The following is a 21,173-nucleotide window of genomic DNA, read 5'->3' as shown; positions in this document are numbered from 1 at the left end:
AGTACATGGAGCCATTAGCTTGCCACCAATAATGTCAAAAATCTTAGAGAAGCTGATACTGTCAAGAATCCACTCCTTTCTACAATCCTTCCTTTCAGATCGTGAACTAATTTCTGCTCAGGTTTGGGTTCAGACCCCAACACGCAACCACAGACCAGCTTTATTGGATATACAGAACTGTGAATAGAGCATTGGAAGACTAAATGTACTGCCTGCTGCCTTCATAGATATTTCGCAAGCTTTCGATAAAGTCTGACACTCAGGCCTTCTATACAAATTAAGGAAAAACCTTCCCCTTACTTACTTCCTAATTCTAAAAACCTAATGATTGTTAATTTTTTATACAACATATGAGCATACGTCACTATTTCCTGTTGAATCCGATGTTTTTCATGGCAGTGTCTTGGGGACAGTGTTATACTTATTGTACACAGCGAACTTACCAACAAATAACCATACCACGACAGCCACGTACGCAGACGTGATGTCATTACATCAGGACCCAAGAACATCTTCTCAACTACATCAGACTAGACTCAACAATATGCAAATTTCGTTAAAGCGATGGCGTTTCTAAACAAACGAATCAAAGTCGGTTCATATTTCTTTTACAACTTACAAAAGTAATTACCCGCCACATTTTTCAACAGTAATCAGCGACAGCAAGAAACTGTCACATAATTTGGAATGCACCTTGACTAAAAATTGACTGGAGGATACACAGTTTTATAAAAATCAAACAACTTGGTCTCAAATTACACAACCTATATTGGCTGATTGGCCACAAATCATTACTTTTTTCAATTCTAAAACCTATCTGGAGTTACGGAATACAACTCTGGGCAACTGTATCAAACTCCAACATTGAAATCTTAGAGAGATTCCAATCAAAAGTTTGCTGAGTTCATTTTCAATAGGTTAGAAGAGAAAAGACTTACTCACTAATTGTAAGTAAGTCTTAACTTTTTCGTGTTTTGTTACCTAATGAATTATAACTAAAATTGCGTGTATTTTACGTTTCGACCTCCAGTCCAGAAATCGTTCTCAAAAAAGTTCAAATAACCTATATACAACCTATATATGTAAATAAATATTATCTTGACATGGAAAAAATCTTGCGACGGAGATAAGATGTCTAATGAATTTCATTATTCCACGGAACTTGTAACGATCTTATTTGCCTACCACATTGGGTATCACTTATAAGGGGTTGAAAGTGGGGACTGAGCAAATACTGTGCTGGAGATAGGGTAAGCAAACAAACCCAAACGTTTGCGAACGGCCACTCTTGTTTTGGTTGGAGAACTGGGTCGTAAGTAAGTATCTTTATTTGAGGGACTGGAAAGGGTAACTTAAAAGGAAGAAATAAAAATACTTACATAGATTTCCTGGGCAACAAACACAAGAATTGGACGTCGTTTAAAAGAATCCTCTTGAAGGCTTTTCTTTCCTAAAAAATATAAAAAATCTTTTTAAAGGAAATAATTCTACAACTCCTGATTTAGAAAGAAACATTACATATTTATTATTATTTCACATCAACAATTATTACAAATTCTTCTTCTTCTTGATGTGCCTATCCATTACGAATGTTGGCGATCATCATGGCAATCTTTATCTTATCTGCAGCAGCGAGGAAAAACTGCACAGATGTTGTATTGAACCAGATTCTGAGGTTCTTTAACCAAGATGTTCTTCTTCTTCCTGGACCTCGTTTTCCAAATATTTTTCCTTGCAGGATGGCTTGAAGGAGAGCATATCTGGATTCATTTCGCATAATCTGTGTTATATGTGCATTGCAAATAATATTAACAAAATTTATCAACAAACCTTACAGTGGCGCTATTTGTAGCAATTTAAGCAATTATTATAAATCAAAATAACATAATTTTGATCGACATTACTTAGAAAAATTTTAACAAAAAGTATCTTATATCACTCTGGCTGGTATATCCTTTAAGGAGTTTTTGGGATTGGAATTGGATCGAAAATACTGTCCCACACAAACTGCAAATGGTCTGGGATGACCATGGAACACAAAATGGACAATTCTTCGCAAGTTAGAACACTGACTCGGACTTCGGATTATCCGATGAGAACAACCTGCAACTGCACTGAATTCTCTGCACTGCACTCTTCAAAACTCGGCCGCTCAAAACGCTCCTGCTTAAAACCATGTGCACCTCTCAAATTGTTGTAACGCTGCTTTACAAAACTCCTCACATAGGACACAGCACAACAAATTAACTAAAAAACGGTGATTAACTCAACAAACACTGCCAAATAACATCTTGAGCCCAGATTCACCTCTCCACAAAAAAATTGCCGGCTTTGAAGACCTACACGCCCGAAGCTATTTCTTCCGAATCTAATTCTTAACTCTAACTGCTACTACCACTTCACTATTTCCGATAAACAAAATGAATCACGAAAAACAATGACGAATTAAAAAAAAAAAAAAAATCCGGACTCAAACAATAAAACCAAACGCTTTGGCGTTTCTGGCAAAGAAATATAAATTTGTGTTATTATATACAGAACAGAAATGTTTATATTATCATTCTTAGCGATGCAAAAAGATTGAGAATATTTTTTGGCGTTTGAACATATACCAGGGGAAATAGAAATGCTACAAACTTGTTGGATTTTGTACAATAGTAGCGAAAACAAGTGCTTTAACGAACATCGGACGCTGATTACAAAATTTACGAATTTTGGTGTAAACAGGGAGAGGCAAGTAATAAAATAACGCGACTGGATTGCCTTTTGATGCATGCAATACTCTGCTTGCAGTATTGTATGCAGCTATATACGAAAAGAGCAGCCTGTAAGCGCGTACTATTTATTATTTTTTTTTTGAAGCGAAGCCTAGCGTTGTATTATTTTTCCTCTATAGTAAAATACTGAGGCGAGCGTCACGGAAGTAGCTCCATGACACGGCGCCACGGAAGAAGCGCCACGAAATAGCGGTTCGTAATTCGCAGTCACAGTAAACAGTTGGAAGAGTCCATTTACGTGACGAGGAGATTCCGCTATTTAACATGTAAAATTTTTCAATTTTATTAAAATCTCTAAAAAATCTATAAAAACAATAATAAATAAATCATAAACAATTTTAAAAATAATATCTAAAATTTAAAAATAGTGAAAATCTAGTATGAAGCTTGGCAATAGTCTACAGTACCGCCTATTGTACCACTTTTTTTGTTGTTTTATTTATAAATTAGTTTTATATTTATTTAAAACTGCAACACTGCTACAACTCATTGTTATTTAATTTATAATTGTATTACATTTTATGAGTATCAGCATGTGTAAAGCTATTACAATGTTTGATAATATGAACATAAATTTAAAATATTATGTTTACTTAAGAGCAATTTAAATCTTTAAGTCTATTAAATTTGTCATGAGACGATTATTTCAATTAACTAAATTATAAAAACAGACATATGCAGTTAACTACTGCAGTAGACATAAGAAACAGTGGTTCAACAAATTCAGTTTCTCACTAAAATATCAAAATATATAAAAATATTTCTTAGTAAACACCAGTTTTTCAACTATTAGTTATTTTACATCACAATGTCAGAGTATCAAATACAAGCTTTCTTATTTTTTATTTAGAAATACCGAAGTTACTAAAACTAAGAACTTATCCGTCCTCTTATCTTATCTTATCTTACATAATTATAATGCATTTAAGCTAACACGCAACACTTTATAGCACTGTACCCTACTTTTCAACACTTACACTATCTCAAAGGTCTTGTCCTTTTGAGTCTTCTTATAGCCCCATTGTTGTCAATGCTGGATTACCTCGTCATTCCCATGGTTATGCGGTCTCTGCTCGTGACTTGCTGCTGTCCTATTGATCACTTTATCCAGTATTTCCATACCCAGGTCTCGGGGTACTGTTGCGCACGTACCAAGGGGCAGTAACTATATTCCTCAGTACTTTGTTCTGGAATCTTTGGATGATATTTATATTACCAGATTTGACACATCCCCAGAGTTGATAACCATATACGCATACTGGTTTTAATATTTGCTTATAAGTGGATAATACAGAATTTCCCCCAACCATCCAATACATTTTCTTATATCGATTACCAAGCTATTCTCTTTTCTTTTGACGTGTACTGTCCAGTGCAGTCTCGCGTCTTAGGTGATATTTAGATATTTGCTGACATTGCATAAGCAACTTGGATATCACATATTGTAACTGATAAATTTTGGATTCTTGTATTTATAAAATTAATATGAGTCAGTTTTGTTTCATTTAATTTGATTTGCGTGGTCCATGAATGTATTTTATTAAGTGATGTTTGCAGATTTTCAGTCGCTTTCTCACTAGTGTTAAGTAGTAAGTAGCAAAATATTAGTCTTTAAGATTTCTGAATAATGTTTAGGCATTCTTCTTCTTCATGTACCATGTCCTTTTAGAACGTTGGTCACAATCATACATATCTTAATTTTATAGCACCATTATATCAATACCATATCAATCTCGCAAGTTCTTCAACCATGAAGTTTTTCTTCGTCTTGGACTGCGTTTGCCTGCTATTTTCCTGTGCATAATATTTTGTAGGAAGCTACGTTTGGGACCTTTCATTACATGTCCAAAGTACTCCAGCTCCCTCTTCTTGTTACTTTTTATAATCTCAGGTATTAAGGTTCTTACTTCTTAATTTGTAGTTTAAACCCTCATGCCAAATTTTATCGAAAGCCTGAGCTACATTTGGTACCTTTCATTATATGTCCAAAGTATTCCAGCTCCCTCTTCTTGTTACTTTTTATAATCTCAGACATTAAGGTTCTTACTTCTTAATTTGTAGTTTAAACCTTCATGCCAAATTTTATCGAAAGCCTGAGCTACATCTAACAAGACAGTAGAGCAGACTTTCTTTTCTTCTAATGATTCTTTTAAAATATGTTATTTTATGTACCTACTTGGTGAATTGTAGAATGTTTGCTTCTGTAACCAAAGTGATGATTTGGTATCTGAAACCAAAGTGATATTGGTTTTAATCTTTTCAATAGAAGTTCTTCAAGCAATTTTGATATCACCGGGAGTAGCGATATTGGTCTATAGGATGATTACTTCGTTAAAAGGTTTTCGTAGTTTCGTGATCATAATAACTTTTCCCTCTTCCAGAAAGAGCCTTTATCTCAGTCTGAATGAAGCATTTATTAAATTAGTCACCTTGATTATTACTTTCCCTTCCCTTCTTTAATATTTCTCCAGTGATCAGATCATATCCTGGAGCTTTTTGGGATTTTCTTTCTTCTATCTGGACCGGATTCACTTTCCCTTGGTTATCATTAGATCAAATGTGTTTTTAAGGGGGACGGCAAATTTCTCCGCATTCTGTTCTGCTTCTAGCCCAATTACTATTTTCCATCCTAATTGGAGGAGCTGGGATAATTATCGGTGTCTTCAGGCTTTTTATTGCCTTCCACAGTGAATAATCGGTGTTACTATCTGCTGTTAAATTACATGTTAGTATTTGGTAGGTATTTATTGATATATTACTCTTTAAATTTTGTAACTCTTTTTTTTTAATTGTTGAGTGGCATTATTTAAACGGGTTTTATCTTGTGGAGTTCTAGTTTGCTGCCATCTTTTTGTTAGTTTTTTTTTCTGTTATAAGATCTCTGATTTCTTTTGAATAATTATTCCCTTTTCCTCTTGGAGTTAATGTGACAGTATTTTCCCTTACTGCTTGACGAATATTTTTCATGAATAGTTCTATTTCCTCATCCAGTTGTTTTGTAGTGGAACAGCCAGGATAATTTGGTCTTTAAGACTTAATTTAACTCAACCAGATTGATTAGCGAACATCTGTAAAAACAACAAGCCGTATAGCAGAAGACCCGTTGGAAGGCCGCCAAAAAGGTGGAAAGATAATGTACAGTCAACAATGACTGAAATAAGAGGCAGACAAACAGGAGTAATCCTGGTCGCACGAAGAAGAAGAAGAGACTTAATTTAAAACTTTTGCAATCTATTTTTTTATTAGTTGGGATTAAAAATATTATATAAGGATTAATATCTGCATTAACTACCTGCATTACCTGTTCAAATCCTTCTGAAGCGACAATTATCATGTATTAACTGTTCACGTCCCTTAGTGACGTCGGTAAAAAAACCCAATTGTTGTATCATACAGATCCTACTTCGTGGGGTGCTATTGTTCGAGGTGAGAAATTATATAAACAATGGATCATTTCATAAAACAGGTTTATGGAATTTTACACCACCAGCAAAAGCACCCCTCTGAGCTGAATATTAATAAGTCTCTTAGAAATTTGGTAGTACTATAGCGTAAGTTATTAATCGTTTCTTCGGTCTCAGTTTAACAGTTCAAGTAATCCAAAAATCTGTCTCTCAGTTCGTAATTAGTAATTCGGCAGCCAGCAAATAAATAACTTATACTTATTTAAAAACGTTCTAAGAACTCTCAATTGTGTGCGGTAATTACTAATTCTTATAAATTCAGTAATCCTTACTATAGTTTATTTTTATGAACGGGAGAGTAATTAGCATAATTTTAACTGGTAGCTCCGACCACTCCATGGGCGTGCTCAAGATTAATTGAAAAATTACTTTGAATAATTGTAAAAAATAAATGAATTATTTCAGTGTTATAAAGTGTTATATGTATGTAAACAAAAGTGACTTTTTTTATCACACACTATATTAGAACTGACTGGCCTACATTAAAAAGGGTTTTAAAAAATTCACATTTTTTTTAATTTTTAAAAATTACAAAAGAGAAAAAAAATTTTTAAAACCGTCTAAGGTATGTTAAATAGATGAATAAAAATAGTAATATAAAACTTACAGCTACTTGTTACAAATCCAAATCAGATTCAGAAGATGAACTTTCAGAACCAAGATTTATAATAACTGGCTCGATCATTTTATCAGTAATATTGTCCAGCTTCCACATTTTTTCCTCTTCTTTAATAGTGTGATTTACTGCCTTTTCCCAGTTTTCAGGTTTTACATTATTTACGGCCTCCAAAAACAACTGTTTAACATCATGAATTTTAAAAGTGGTATTTTTTCTTGAAACTTCACTCTTTATCTGTGCCCATACCAGTTCAATCGGGTTTAATTCACAATGATATGGTGGGAATCTAAGTACTGTCATTACACGATTTTTGGCAATTTCATCAATTTCGTATTTTTTAAATTTTTCTTTATGAAGGGCACACAACGAATAAAGTTCCTTTCTTATAGATCCGGGATGGTACGTAATATTTTTTGAACTCAGCCAATTCTGCAAGTCTTTTTTTAACCACTTGGTTGTGGGCAGTCCTTCTATAAGTCTGGAGTGATAACTTGCATTATCCATTACTATTACATAGTTCTTAGGAAGAAGATCTATCATTTGTTCGAACCATTCTTGAAAGACATCAGCGTTCATGTCTTCATGGTAGTCACCGGTACGAGTTGATTCAAAAGTTAATAAACCACCTTCAACAAAACCGTCTGAACTGCCAATGTGTACTATTATCAGCCTGCGTCCCTTTCCTGATGGTGGGTTTAAACTAGTAGATAAGTTCTTTACAAAAGCGTGCCTTTGACTTGTAACAGTTTCATCCTGCCAAAATTTATTTGGTGTATGACCCTCGTTGATCCATGTTTCATCAAGATAAAATATTTTTCTTTTTCGGTTTCTCATTTCCTTTATGGTTCTTAGAAAATGTCTTCTCCATATGACAATATCGCTTCTTTCTAATAAAATAGACTTTCTGGGATTCTTTTTCCAGCGGAAGCCTATTTCTTTTAAAAGTTTCCATAACGTACTTCGACTCATTTCTGGGTAATCCTTATCATCTCGAACTGAGACAAGAACTTTATCCAATGTTGGAAATTCTTGTCTAAAGAAGAAATTATGCACTTTCCGTCGAAGTCCTTCTTTAAAATGATATTCTATTTGAAATTTTGGTTTTCCTGGAGCATTACGTGGCATTTGAAAACTACCACATTTCTCTTCTTTAATAACTCTGTAAATCGTAGATTTCCCAACACCAAGTGTACTGCTAACTAACTCAACGGTCTCATCAACACTTTCACATAAACGTTTGTCTGTAAATGATTTAAAACAATTAAATATTAATGTTTTTTCATTAACTGTTAGAGGACCAATTTTTCGGCGTTTACACGGCACTTCCAAATTTTCCATAACACTAGTATACACAATAAACTGCACCTTGCAACTGAAGTACCTACTTTTAGTGAACTGTTAAGAATTTTGAATACGCCACTTGGACCTTCCTATATACAAAATGGAAAAACCCACTATCACATTTTCTGTGGAATAAGTTTAGAAGGTAATTATCTAGTCAATTACTGTCGTAGATTCCTGGAATTAAAGAATTAAATGTTTGATTGTTGAAACCCTTACTTCGTGGAATGAACTCATTTCAGATAAAATAAAACGTTTTATTTTATCTAAAGAATTAAACTTTATTTTGCAAATGGGCAAAGAATTAAACTTTATTTTGCAAATAGATAAAATAAAACGTTTTATTTTATCTAAATAATTAAACTTTATTTTGCAAATAGGTAGGTACTTATTAAACTTTTATTGATTATATATAACCAATAAAATAAACATCTTACATTTCTTGCAAATTCATTAGTACCTGTTAACCTCCATCACTCCGACACTGGCAACCTTATTTAGGGATTAGTAACCCTCACAACTATTGTATTCTATTCTGCTCCAACCTTTATACCTGGTGGTCATACTCAATTTAAAATTGTTTTCCTATATACTTCTGTAAACTTGTTGACAAATATCTGTTTTTCATTGAGTCACCCGTATCAACAGTTTAGGGATTTGCATACATAATTTATTGTTTTATTACTCTCTCATACATAAAAATATACTATAGTCATAACTGCGTAAAACGTCCGTATTACTCCAGAAATAACTACAACATTAATTATTTATGTTTACAAAGTGCATTATTTCTTAATGGCGATTTCGAATTTAAAAAGAATTTTTGTAATTTTGCCGTATTACAAAGATTCCTCCAAATACGAGATTCTTTAATGCTTTCGATATACATTTAAAACAGCTGTGAACCTTAAAGGCAATCCGATCTATACATGGCCTCTCTTACAATAACATTATAATAACACATAAAATATCGAGGGCTAACCTAACTAAATATATCTTAACAAAAGTTAACCTAATTAAATCTAACTTTTTTTTCGCTTTTATAGAAGGGGTCTGGAATCTTTAAAAGACATATCAGTCCAGGACGCCGCCTGCCTGACCTTAGTGCAGAATTTATTCTTCGTAATCCCGGTAATAGTTACCGAGGTACTTTAAAACGCCCTCTAGTCGACGAGTCTATGCCGAACGACTACCGGTTAAAACAGACCCTCATCTGTAATCCAGCGCTCCGGAAGCTGAATGGCCGCTGTAAGGTCGAGCAACATTTCTGAATCACGCCCTTCACTTATCGATAGACTGCCAGCAAGGAGGGTCCCTGTCCCTTTTTTCCATCTTTTCTTTTTTGAATCACAAAAATTGAGCTTTTCATACCTTTTTGATTTAACTCGAGAGGAAACTTGTTTCAGGTAGCGCGTGGAAGACCCACATCGCTCATAGAACGGCGTCACTCCTAGCCGGGCATTTCCTCCTTCCCACAGTCTGACTTACTTGTAAACTTCTTTGCCTCTTATCAAGATCTATTCCCCATAACTTCAACTTACAAAATCCTTACCTTTGTCATTGGTCCGGCTGTCTTTCTTCCTCTTCTTTCTTCTTGATCACTGTACCAGCATCTTTGTCCACTGTGCCACCTCATCCATGGTGTTCCATTCTTCTTTACATGTTTCAATTGACCTTTCCCTTTCTTGTCTTCTCTCGGTCATAGTAAGGTCTAAGTCTCTTTTCCCATACAGCTGTTTTTGAAATCTAATTTAATCTATCCCCACTTATTCTAGCCAACTCCCACCTAGTGATTTAAGCGTACTCCCTTCGTTCACTCTCGCCTCGAAACCTATCATTTTTATGATCCATCAACTTTGAATATCGGTATCTCCGTACCTAAAAAGCGGATTAACTTACAGATTATTATTTATCGTAATCAAATGAGTAGAAAATGCAATGCAAGATTTATGTTAAAGATATTTCGCAAAATTAGCAATTGTTTGCCATTTTTTAAAATTAAATCGTAGGTATCGGTGAAACTTAACATTATTAGCAAGAAATAGTGACATAAGCACCTAAGCAACCTTGACCTGACATGAAATTTGTTTAAGAAAACCCGTCTCTATATACTAAAGTACAAATAAGCCAATTAATTTTCAACAAAAAAATTTTTTGGATACCCTTTTAGCAAAAAAAGTAACTTTTCTCAAATAATTAGTTTATATAATTGATTTTTTTTGAAAACTATGATTTTTTATCTTTGTTAAGGCTGTCGCTGCTCACGAAAAATCGATGAGGGAACAAGCCAAAAAGATGAATGTAGCCTCTCTCCGATCTTCGGAAGCTTCACAGACTAGTGCAGAATGCAAATTAGCCAAAATTGCTTTGATGACCATTACGCTATGGTTTATGGCATGGACACCCTACTTGGTCACAAACTTCGCTGGTATCATGGGCAATTCCAAAATCAGCCCGTTGGCTACTATCTGGTGCTCGCTCTTCGCCAAAGCTAATGCTGTATACAATCCTATAGTATACGGAATTAGGTAATTTATTTTAAATTTTATTTTGAAAATATTTTTTAAAGTTATCTTCGCTTACATTATTTATTAATAATTTATTTTTAGAGAAAATGTGTAATATTTCACTGAAAACTAAGTTGCTAAGTTGCTAACATGCTAAGTTAAAATCCTTACTATTTCACCTGTGTAAATCAGATTTCATTATCTACTAAGAAGCAACAAATTCGATCATTTCTTCGAAGAATGTTTTGAGACCGAAGAGGGCAAGAAGAGCCTATGGATTTAAAAAATTTTAAAACAGTGAAACGATAAAACACTAGTTAAACCCTTTATAATGATACAATAACGTCTTCTTCTTCTTCTACTACTTCTTGGACATCTTTCGATCTGTTTAATTCTGAAGCTGCCTCTGGTTAATTTCCTGGAAGGTAGATTGCCAACTATCCCTCCATCTTTTAGGTGGTCTTCCGGGAGGTCTATACAATAACAATAACAAGAAGACATTTCATTTTTATCAACTTCTAGATAAAAATTAATGAATTGTAGACAATAAAGAAAGAAATGTGTAAAGGAAAATACATAACAAAAAAGACATGTATACAAGGTCATAAAACTACTCAGCTTCACCATAAAATATGAGATAGAGTAACTGATAGAGTAAAGTGAAATGTTTGAAAATGAGTTTTTTTTTATACAAAGCTAAAATGAGCAATATTTATTATATGGAAGCTAATGAGAAATTATAGATATTAAGTAACGATCGTTCATATGATATTCATTATTGTTAAGAAAGAGTATGATAGAGTATACCGCAAAGTCTTTTGATGGGCCTTCAAAAAGGAGAGTTAGCGGTTAGTTAGTATGTGAGGAAAAGTAGCAAATTTTCAAACCCACTATTTTACGTATAACTACAGCCAATTGGATGGCTAAGATATATGCCATCTTCAGGTGGCAAACCTACATATCCCCTCTAACCAAACATACCTTACCCGATTCTTTCGTTATCACTCATGAGTAGACATCATATAGAATATACTTATCTTTAGAAAATCAGACTTGCCAAATATGCAAAAATACCAAGCATTTAGCAAAACAATGTCCAGGAAAGGTATCTGTATCAGGCGACACACCTTCAATACCTCACAATATAGAAGCAGGCCAGAACCCTATTGAAAATAGTAACAATCAGGTGACTAAAGACATCCAACGGAAGCAAATCCAACTGAACGAACAAGCTGTGCAAAATAAAACACTAAGCACAAAACTCCTAACTAACCAAATAGAAACAGCTCCAGTACCACAAAAACGCACAGTTTCCGAGCGTTCTACACCGTCCCCAACTTCTTTAGTAGAACATATTTATGAATTACCAAAAAAAAAAACAAAGAGAAAAAGATTAAATTAAACCAAGACAAGAAATCAAAAAAGACTAGAGGAAAGGCTGAAACCAATAGAAGAATTATTTAGAGACCAAAATTCTAGTTATCTCTTAAATTATAAACAACTAATAAGTTTCTTCGAAAACAGTACATGATCTTCATACCCACTAAGCATTGTAAGGATGTATATCAATGTAATTTCTGAAGTCACAGATCTACTAAAAAAATATACCCTAATCTAAATGATCAAAAAATTCAAAGTAGATGTACCCAAATAAGAAATAAAATTGAAAGTAAGTAAAGTAAGAAAGTAAGAAATAAAAACGTGATGATAAACCCGTGTGTGGCATGTGTAAAAGTGTTTAAAAGTGTGTAAAAATTAGACAAAGAGGGAAACATTCAACGCCGAAGTTATAAGCATCCAATACTAAGAATTTACGAGAATATTACTGCTAGTTTACACCAGGCCTCTAAGGAGACACTCGGGACACAGCAAAACAAACTTAGTAACAAAATATGGTGGAACGAAGAAATCGAATATATGGTAAAACAGAAAAAAGAACAGCATCTAAAATGGCTAAATACAAAAAATACTGAAGACCATCAAGCTTACAAAGAAGCCGATAGACAACTACAAAAAATGATAAAACAAGAAAAGAATAAAACATGGGATCAGAAATGTCAAGAAATCAATACATACATCGGAGGGAAGCAATGTATAGAGGTATGGAATTTTATACAATCAGTAAAAAATACAGAAAAAGACAAAGCACAGATACACACCATAAAACCAAGACAATGGAAAGATCACTATGAAAGCTTGCTGACAGAGACAAGACAAGAATACCTAGCGAACTCCCCAACACAGTCAGTACATATACAAGGAGAGGAAGCGAGGGTAGACATCGAAACAGTAAGGAAGGCTGTAATGACCCTAAAGAATGGTAAATTCGCTGGACCTGAGGGAATCTATGCTGAAATGCTTAAGAATGGAATTCATAAACTATTTGAAATATTAACTTATGTGATCAATCAGTGTCAGTAAATGGACACCCAGTACCAGAACAATGGAGAACGGCATACATGTCCTCAATACACAAAAAGGGGGACAAAAGGAAGTGTAATAATTATAGAGGCATATCGGTAACCAGCACCCTGATCAGACTGTATGGACGAATTTTGAGAAATATGATCGAGGAAGAATATAAGCACAATGAAGAGGAAGAATAAAGCGGGTTCCGTGCAGGAAGATCGTGCACCGATAATGTATTTTGTCTTAAACAAATAATAGAAAAAAGATCGGCTAAGAATCTAGAAACTCATATTACTTTTGTAGACCTGCAAAAAGCATATGACAACATCCCCTTAACAAAACTGTGGACAACGTTGAAAAGATCTAACATCAACCACACATTGATAAATGCTGTACAAGAACTATATAGAGACTCTAAGGCACAGATAAAAACAGGAAAATATCTAACGGAAGAATTCCTGGTTACAAAAGGCTTGCGACAGGGATGCTGTATCTCACCAACCTTATTCAAGATATATGTTGCAGCGGCATTGGAAAGATGGAAAAGAAAGGTACATAGGATGGGTATAGAGCTTAGCAATGCATGTATATATACACTCCAGTTTGCTGATGACCAGGTAGTGCTAGAGACCGACAGGGAAGACATGCAGTACATGCTAAGAAAACTGATAGAAGAATATAACGACTGGGGAATGAATGTCAATACAACAAAAACCAAATATCTTTGTATTGGAAACGAGTCAGATAACATAGACCTCGAAAACGGACAACATATTTCCTGCTGTCAGAGCTATGACTACTGGGGTGTTGCCTTTGACAATACAGGAACTGATACACGGGAAATAGAAAAACGAATCACTCAAGCAAAGAAAGTCTTAGGATGTCTCAATGGTATACTGTGGATTAAATTGATAACGAAAGGAAGGAAATTTAATATATATGAGACCATGATTAAAACTACTCTTCTTTATGGCGCTGAAACATGGAGAATTAGTGAAAAGAACAAAAAGCGAATAGAAGCAGTAGAGATGGATGCAATTAGAAGATCTTTAGGTATTTCCAGACGAGACCGAATCAGAAATGATGTAATAAAATAACGTATGGGAATAGAAGGAAATATAACTCAAGATATAGAGAAGAAACAATTAAGGTGGTATGGGCATGTTCAACGGATGCCAGCATCAAGACTCCCCAAAAAAGTAATAGAATGGCAACCGATAGGTCGACGGAAAAGAGAAAGACCCAGATTAGAATGGCAACACGGCGTAAACAAGTCCATGAGCGAAAGAAATTTAACAACAAACGACTGCGAAGATAGGAAGAGATGGTGTTTAGGTATCGGACAACGTCGAAAGACGTTCTAAACCGATGTATATATATATATATATATATATATATATATATATATATATATATATATATATATATATATATATATATATACTAAGAATTGCAGAGTTGCAAGGATGCATACCAAAGAAAACCTGGTAGGCGATGTTTAGGCAAGGTGTGTTTGTTCAGGGGATAGATAGATAGATAGATATTGATATGATCCAAGAAGAAACTTACGGAGAAAACATAGGGATAAAAACCAAAATAATATTTAGTGAGAATTTTAAGCTTTCATAAATGATAACAGTTCAAGAAGTTCATTTCCAGAAAAAAAAATTGAAATAACATTAAAAGAACAAAAAACAATTGACTAGTTTAAATACTTATCTAAATTCACGATTTAAAAATTATTCTATATTCTATTTGCCTTCAATTTATACCTACTTCGTTACATTCTTTAATTTTTCATTTCATATTTTTTTCTTGTAATAACTATAAAAGAAAGAAATGCACTTGGCTGATTCATGATCTAGAAACTCTGGTGAAAGAGAAGAAGAAAGCATCCGATAAATGGACAGCTACTGGAACTCTCGAAAATAGAAATATATAGAAGAATTAAAGGATGCCAAAAACAATTACTGGGAAAGAACGTGCGAAGAAGTATTTATGTGTGCCGGAAATACTAGAGCGAATAGAGGCTGGAACGTTATTAGAGAACTACTAACACAGAATAAAGACGATGCAAGACTACATCTTATAAGCATTCAAGAGTGGAAAGAATATTATTATAAGCTCCTAACAGAAGATAGAATCGAAGTTCAGGAAGACACTTCAGAAAAAATCTATGAAGGCAATGTTCAATAAGAAGCAATAATAGCTGCAGCCGAAGTACGAAAAAGTGTCATGCAGCTAAAGAATAGGAAAGTCCCTGGTCCAGGTCCAGGACTGAACGAAAACAAGCAGCTACCCAACAAATGGAATAGAAAGATCATATCTTCCATTTATAAGAAAGAAACCCGAAAAGACTGCAAAATTACAGTGGAATTAGTGTTATATGTTCTATAGCAAGGCTTTATGGACGAGTACTAAAACACCGAATTGGAGAACAAGTTAAAGTGTTGTATAAACGGGTTATTCACTATTAAACAGATTATAGGAAAACGCATTGACAGAGGGTCAACTATCCACATAACCTTTGCCGACCTTGAGAAAGCTTACCATTACCATATTGTAACATTAAATAAGTTCATGAAAAAAAAATCGTGTCCGTAGAGGTTAAATTAAAGTTGTAAAAGCCTTATACTCAGTATGTAACAGCTCAGTCAAAGTAGGAAGACGACGTCTGATAATATTCGGATTAGTAAAGGTTTAAGACAGGGATGTTTCTTAGCACCGCTATTGTTTAAAATATACCTCGTAGAAGCACTCAAAATATGTCGACGGAAATGTGACTAAATGGAAATGCGACGGTGGATAATGACACAACATACTCTCTTCTGTTCGCGGACGACCACTTTCCCAATGGATTTAAAAGACAACCCGATAAAAATATTCAAGGCTAATAAGTCACGGAAACTGTTTTAGATGTTAAAATTTTTAGACAAATCAAATTGGGTTCGACGCATTTGTATAAGAGGAGTAGGCCTAAAATAGTTGGACTTCAAATCATAAATATAATGGGTTTTGGAATTGGATTGCATTTGTAGAGACCTGGAGGAATAATAATTCTCAGGCTCAAAATAAATCAGACGAAATATGTAAAATAAACTGTGTTTATACAAGTAGTAAGTGTTTAAAGTGTAAACAAAAATTGCGTAATGAAAAAGCTGAAAATTGACTGGATCGGCTATTTTGGGAGACATAAAATCTATGTTCAGCAACAAAAAAAAAAACTAAAGCAGTATGCGAATTATTGTAGACACAAGTAATCATATTTACTAAACAATATTTAATAGCTTTGGCTTTTGTAACTTCTTAGATGCATTTTGCTAAAGAATCAACAAGTTTTTACAGATTTCTGATATTTGTTGATCTCGAAATCACATCTGGATTACAGCCACAATCAATTTTGTTTTTGTTGCGTGATCTATTTAAGGAAGTCTAGTTTTTAAAACAGCCCACATATTTTTAATGGGATTAAGATCCGGTACTCTCTCTAATGGAGTTACAGCCCAAATCGAACCTTGACCTCCTCCAAACTATGCCTCCAACCTTGCGACTCCCGCACCGATCTTCTCCAGGTTCTCACGTCTAGCAAATTTTACGCGTCCTCTGCCACTTTATCCTCCCATCTTTTCCGTGACCGTCCTTTTGATCTTGCGTTCCGCATTTTACTATCTAGCGCTCTTTTTGGCAATGCTTCCGAAGTCTCCGAAATTTAACGAATTTTGAGATCGGTGCCTCTTTGAACAGTTGCTAGAGTTCATGCTTGTACCTGGATCTCCATACTCCGTTTTTGTTAATAGGTTCAAATATCTTCCTAAGGATTTTTCTTTCGAAGACTTCTAGTTTTCGGTTTGTGTCTTGTGTCGAGCAGTGTCGACAAACGGTCGGACGCATCTGGGGCCTTACGCCCAGGGTGATTGCCTGGGTCTACAGTGCTGTCATTAGGCCAATGCTAACTTACGGAGCTATTGCTTGGGTACCAAAAGTGCTACAGGCAACAGCAACTAACAAACTAAACCATATTCAGCGGATGGATTGCATAAATATAACAGGTGCCATGAAAACAACACCAACTGCTGCAATGGAGTTGATCATTGACATCACGCCACGATATATATGTCAAAGAGGTGGCGCTAGTGACAATGATGCGACGTACACCAATAGCTCCAAAATGAAAGAAGGCTCAGGATGCGGGATATACTCCAGATCACTGAACCTAAGAAGAAAGTGGGTTATGAGCAAAAATGCTAGCGTAGTTCAGACAGAACTGACTGGTATCTCTATAGCCGCAAAAGAGATAACCCAAAAAGGTATAGCAGGGAAAACTATATTGATCTGCACAGATAGCAGACAAGCGCTACTAATCTTGAATAGACCACGTGTCACATCAGGATTAGTAATGGAGTGTCACGAATCACTAACTCAAGCTTCGGATGGTAATACCATCATCCTGAGGTGGGTTAAAGGACACAATAGGAATAAAGGCAACCGCATTGCTGACCAATTATCTAGGGAGGCGGTAGGCGACTCTTAGGACCTGGGGATCTTTTTGGTTGGTCAACTACAACAATCGCGGAAGTTTTCAAATGTCACTCCCATACACAAACCGTAAAAAGATGGAAAGAAGGGCAAGGATGTAAACTTGCCAGGGTAACACTAAGTAACCTTGAAGAGTCAACATCAAAGGACTACTTGGGAATGGCCAGGAAAAACCTACGTTTGACAGTTGGTTTTTTAACTGGTCATTGTCAACTAAGCAAACACCTCCACACACTGGGGCTAGCAGACATACCTATATGTAGGAAGTGTGAACGAGAAGACAAAACTATAGAGCATGTCCTATGTGAATGCCCGGAATTATCGTTAATACGAGAGTACGCATTCGGTGAGTCCTGGCCCACACCTGCCCATATAAAAGATAAGTCTCCTAATGACTTGTCCACCTTCCTAGAAATGGCAGGTTCCTAAGTGCTGTGAAACTTAACTCGCCCTCCCTACTCTACGGATACAGATACAGATTGTGTCTTCTGTCATCACCCATGTCTCGCATCCATAACATACTTTGGTCTGATAATAGTTTGTAGACCCTGATTTTCGATCTCCAGGATGAGTTTTTGGAGCGAAACACATGGGCGACTGAAAAGTAAGCTTTGTTTCCCTTTAGTATATCCGGTACGTTTACTGAATTTTCAAGGATGATGTGTTTTTGTTCTTGAAATATTTCATTATGACTTTGTAGACGAAAATAGAAAATTCTTGCGGTCTGATTGTTTTTCATTCCATTCTAAAAGTTGTTTTCATATAGTGGAAACATGAACAATAATTCCAATAATTCCAGCGCTTGTTAAGTCTTTCTGAAGGTTTTGGATTATCTTCATAGAGTTTAATTAATATTTTCTTTACTCATACAAAACTATTTTTGCGTATGCTTCAACACGTCTATTTGAGATATATAGTATATACCTATATCTACTACAAAAACGTTTTCCATAAATTAATTTTTTGTTATGTTAATTAAATTCTATTACTTTTCAGCCATCCTAAATATAGACAAGCTCTAGAAAAGAAATTCCCATCGTTGGTCTGCACCCAAGCTCAAGACGATACGGTTTCCACTGCAACTGGAGTCTCCGGAGGTGATGAAAAACCAGCAGCCTAAACAAAACCGACCGATTTTTTTTACTCGACGACTGTTTTCGTATCTTGGTGTACGTACGCTGGAAGATATGAAAAACAAAATATTTGTAAATATGAACATAAAAAATCAACCAAAAACACAAAGGTAATGGACTCGCATTGTTTTTTGTTAACATTAAACCCTGCAAGCATTTATTTTCTTGTTTTATTTCACTGGGTGCGTGTTAATTAGCACCTGCTAATAATAATAAAAACACACCTTAAAAAAATGTATTATAAATACCTTACATGACTTAAAAGTTTTAAAGTTCTAAATTTATTGTATGGTAAAGTACTGCAGCTGTAGGCTACAATAAATTTCGATATGACTGAATAATACTATTAAGAAAGATTAGTAAATGTTTCTAGACTCCTTCATCGTGATGTTCCATCATGATATAGATATGGAACATGTTCCAGGCAGACTGCTGCCAAGAGACTAACAAAATAGTGCCCAAACTTGCATGACAATTGTGTGCCTTAAAATAACTATTACGAACGGTTTAACTGGAGGCAGCAGACCGCACTTCCTTTTATATTAGGACATATCAAACTTATGAACTCTGTAACTATTACCTTATTTCTCCTATATACGTGGGACCAGAATATGCCATTTCAACAAAATATAAAAATGATGTATATGAGATAGTCAATTCTCATGATCTTAGGTAATTTTTATTGTATATAAATTGTAGGCTAGCGGTTTCAAGGCTTACAATATATGCCCAATCATCAGACTACAGTACAAAGGTTTTTGTTTTAATAAAAACTAAAAGCTTCAAACATGAAACAAACAATGAACACACAATACAAAACAAGAGTTAAAGTCAAAACAGATTAAATCAAAATTATACAAAAAACTTTATCCTAAATTAAGTAAGAAAGTTGATGTTATATGTTACGGTCAATGTGATAAGTCCGGTCTATATTAATAATAACCGGTAAATATTAATAATAACCTTAGCAGTTGGTCAATGTGATTAATAATGCCTTTATCATTAGATTAACAGGTTATTATTAATACTTTACTACTAACAGCTCTGGTAAATGTAATACAAACGCATTATGGCTTCGGTACTGTTTATTTATGAAACTTGGTAATAAAGTTAAACACTTAAACAGAACATATTAATCAAAAAACCTAACTAGACATGTTATAAGTAAAAACAGACTCGAATTTGGTAACAAAGTTAAAACACTTAAAGAACATTTATCAATAAAAAAAACCTAACTAGACATGTAATAAGTAAAAACAGACTAACAAACAGACAGGTATGTTAAATATTTAAACATAATTTTATCAATCAAAAATCCCAACTAGACATAAGTAAAAACAGACTCGTATTTTTGTAATAGATTTATGTCTGGTTACACCAACAAATCTTGAGCTCCAGTATAGCCCAGATCAGCTTATAGATAGAACCGTCTCACTTACTTTGCACTATAATTTTTATCGATCCATTGCACGTGGCAATCCATTGTGACAAACCGAAAATTGATCTAAAACTCAATGGTGTAACGCGGATGTTTCGTAAACCGAGCTTAAGTCACGTCTTAAGCTTAAGATCTGTTGGTGCAACCAAGCCTAAAACACTTATCAATCAAACAGGACTTATCAATCAAAAAACCTAACTAAACATGTAATAAGTAAAAGCAGACTCGTATCAGGCAATAAAGTTAAACATTTAAACATTAATTTATCAATCAAAAATCCCAACTAGACATCTAATAAGTGAAAAAACTCATATTTGGTAATAAAGGTTAACACTTAAACAGAATTTATCAATTAAAAATCCCAACTAGACATGTATTAAATCAAAACAGACTCGTATTAGGTAATAAATTTAAACATTTAAACATAATTTATCAATCAAAAATCCCAACTAGACATGCAATAAGTAAAAACAAACTCGTACATACGCATTAGCTGTAAGTTACCAGACTATAATTACTTGTTTTTGCAAAACAGGTTCTTGTGGCACTTAGACTTACAAAGAACATTTGCTTTTTTACATTTGCAGCGATTTGAGTTGCATTGGCCACTACAATTGTAGTGACGGAATCCTTGACCACCTAAATTCGAATCTTTACCGGTGCATTCCCTGAGACCTATTTCAGTAGCAGGCACATCATTGACTGAAATAAGTGTTTCCTTGCAGGTGGTAAATTCGTTTCTTGCATAAAGTTGGTTTAAAATACCATATTTGGTGCCTAGCTTATACAGCCTTTCATCTTTAACAGAAATAATAATGGCAATAATATTTCGGCTATCGGCCTTAGCTCTATCAACTTCTGAAATTCGCACTTTAACACTTTCACCTACTTTTCTAATAGGGAATTTATCATTAGAGTGCTTTAACATTTTGTCAACTTGTTTTATAAG

General features: G+C 34.4%; 1 protein-coding gene across 1 annotated transcript in view; it reads left to right on the top strand.

Moving 5' to 3' along the window:
• Rh6 (Rhodopsin 6) overlaps positions 1–18,946 on the top strand; it is a 54,435-nt gene extending 35,489 nt beyond the window's left edge. Inside the window, exons 7-8 of the mRNA XM_072526787.1 lie at positions 10,452–10,729; positions 18,650–18,946. Coding sequence (XP_072382888.1) covers positions 10,452–10,729; positions 18,650–18,773 — 402 coding nt within the window. The 3' untranslated portion in view covers positions 18,774–18,946. The remainder of the gene's footprint in view (positions 1–10,451; positions 10,730–18,649) is intronic.
• The last annotated feature ends 2,227 nt before the right edge of the window (positions 18,947–21,173 follow it).

Source organism: Diabrotica undecimpunctata, chromosome 3 (genome assembly GCF_040954645.1).
Source record: "Diabrotica undecimpunctata isolate CICGRU chromosome 3, icDiaUnde3, whole genome shotgun sequence".
Lineage (NCBI taxonomy): Eukaryota > Metazoa > Arthropoda > Insecta > Coleoptera > Chrysomelidae > Diabrotica > Diabrotica undecimpunctata.
The sequence above is the reverse complement of the archived record's forward strand: the minus strand, read 5'-3'. Positions and strand labels throughout refer to the sequence as shown.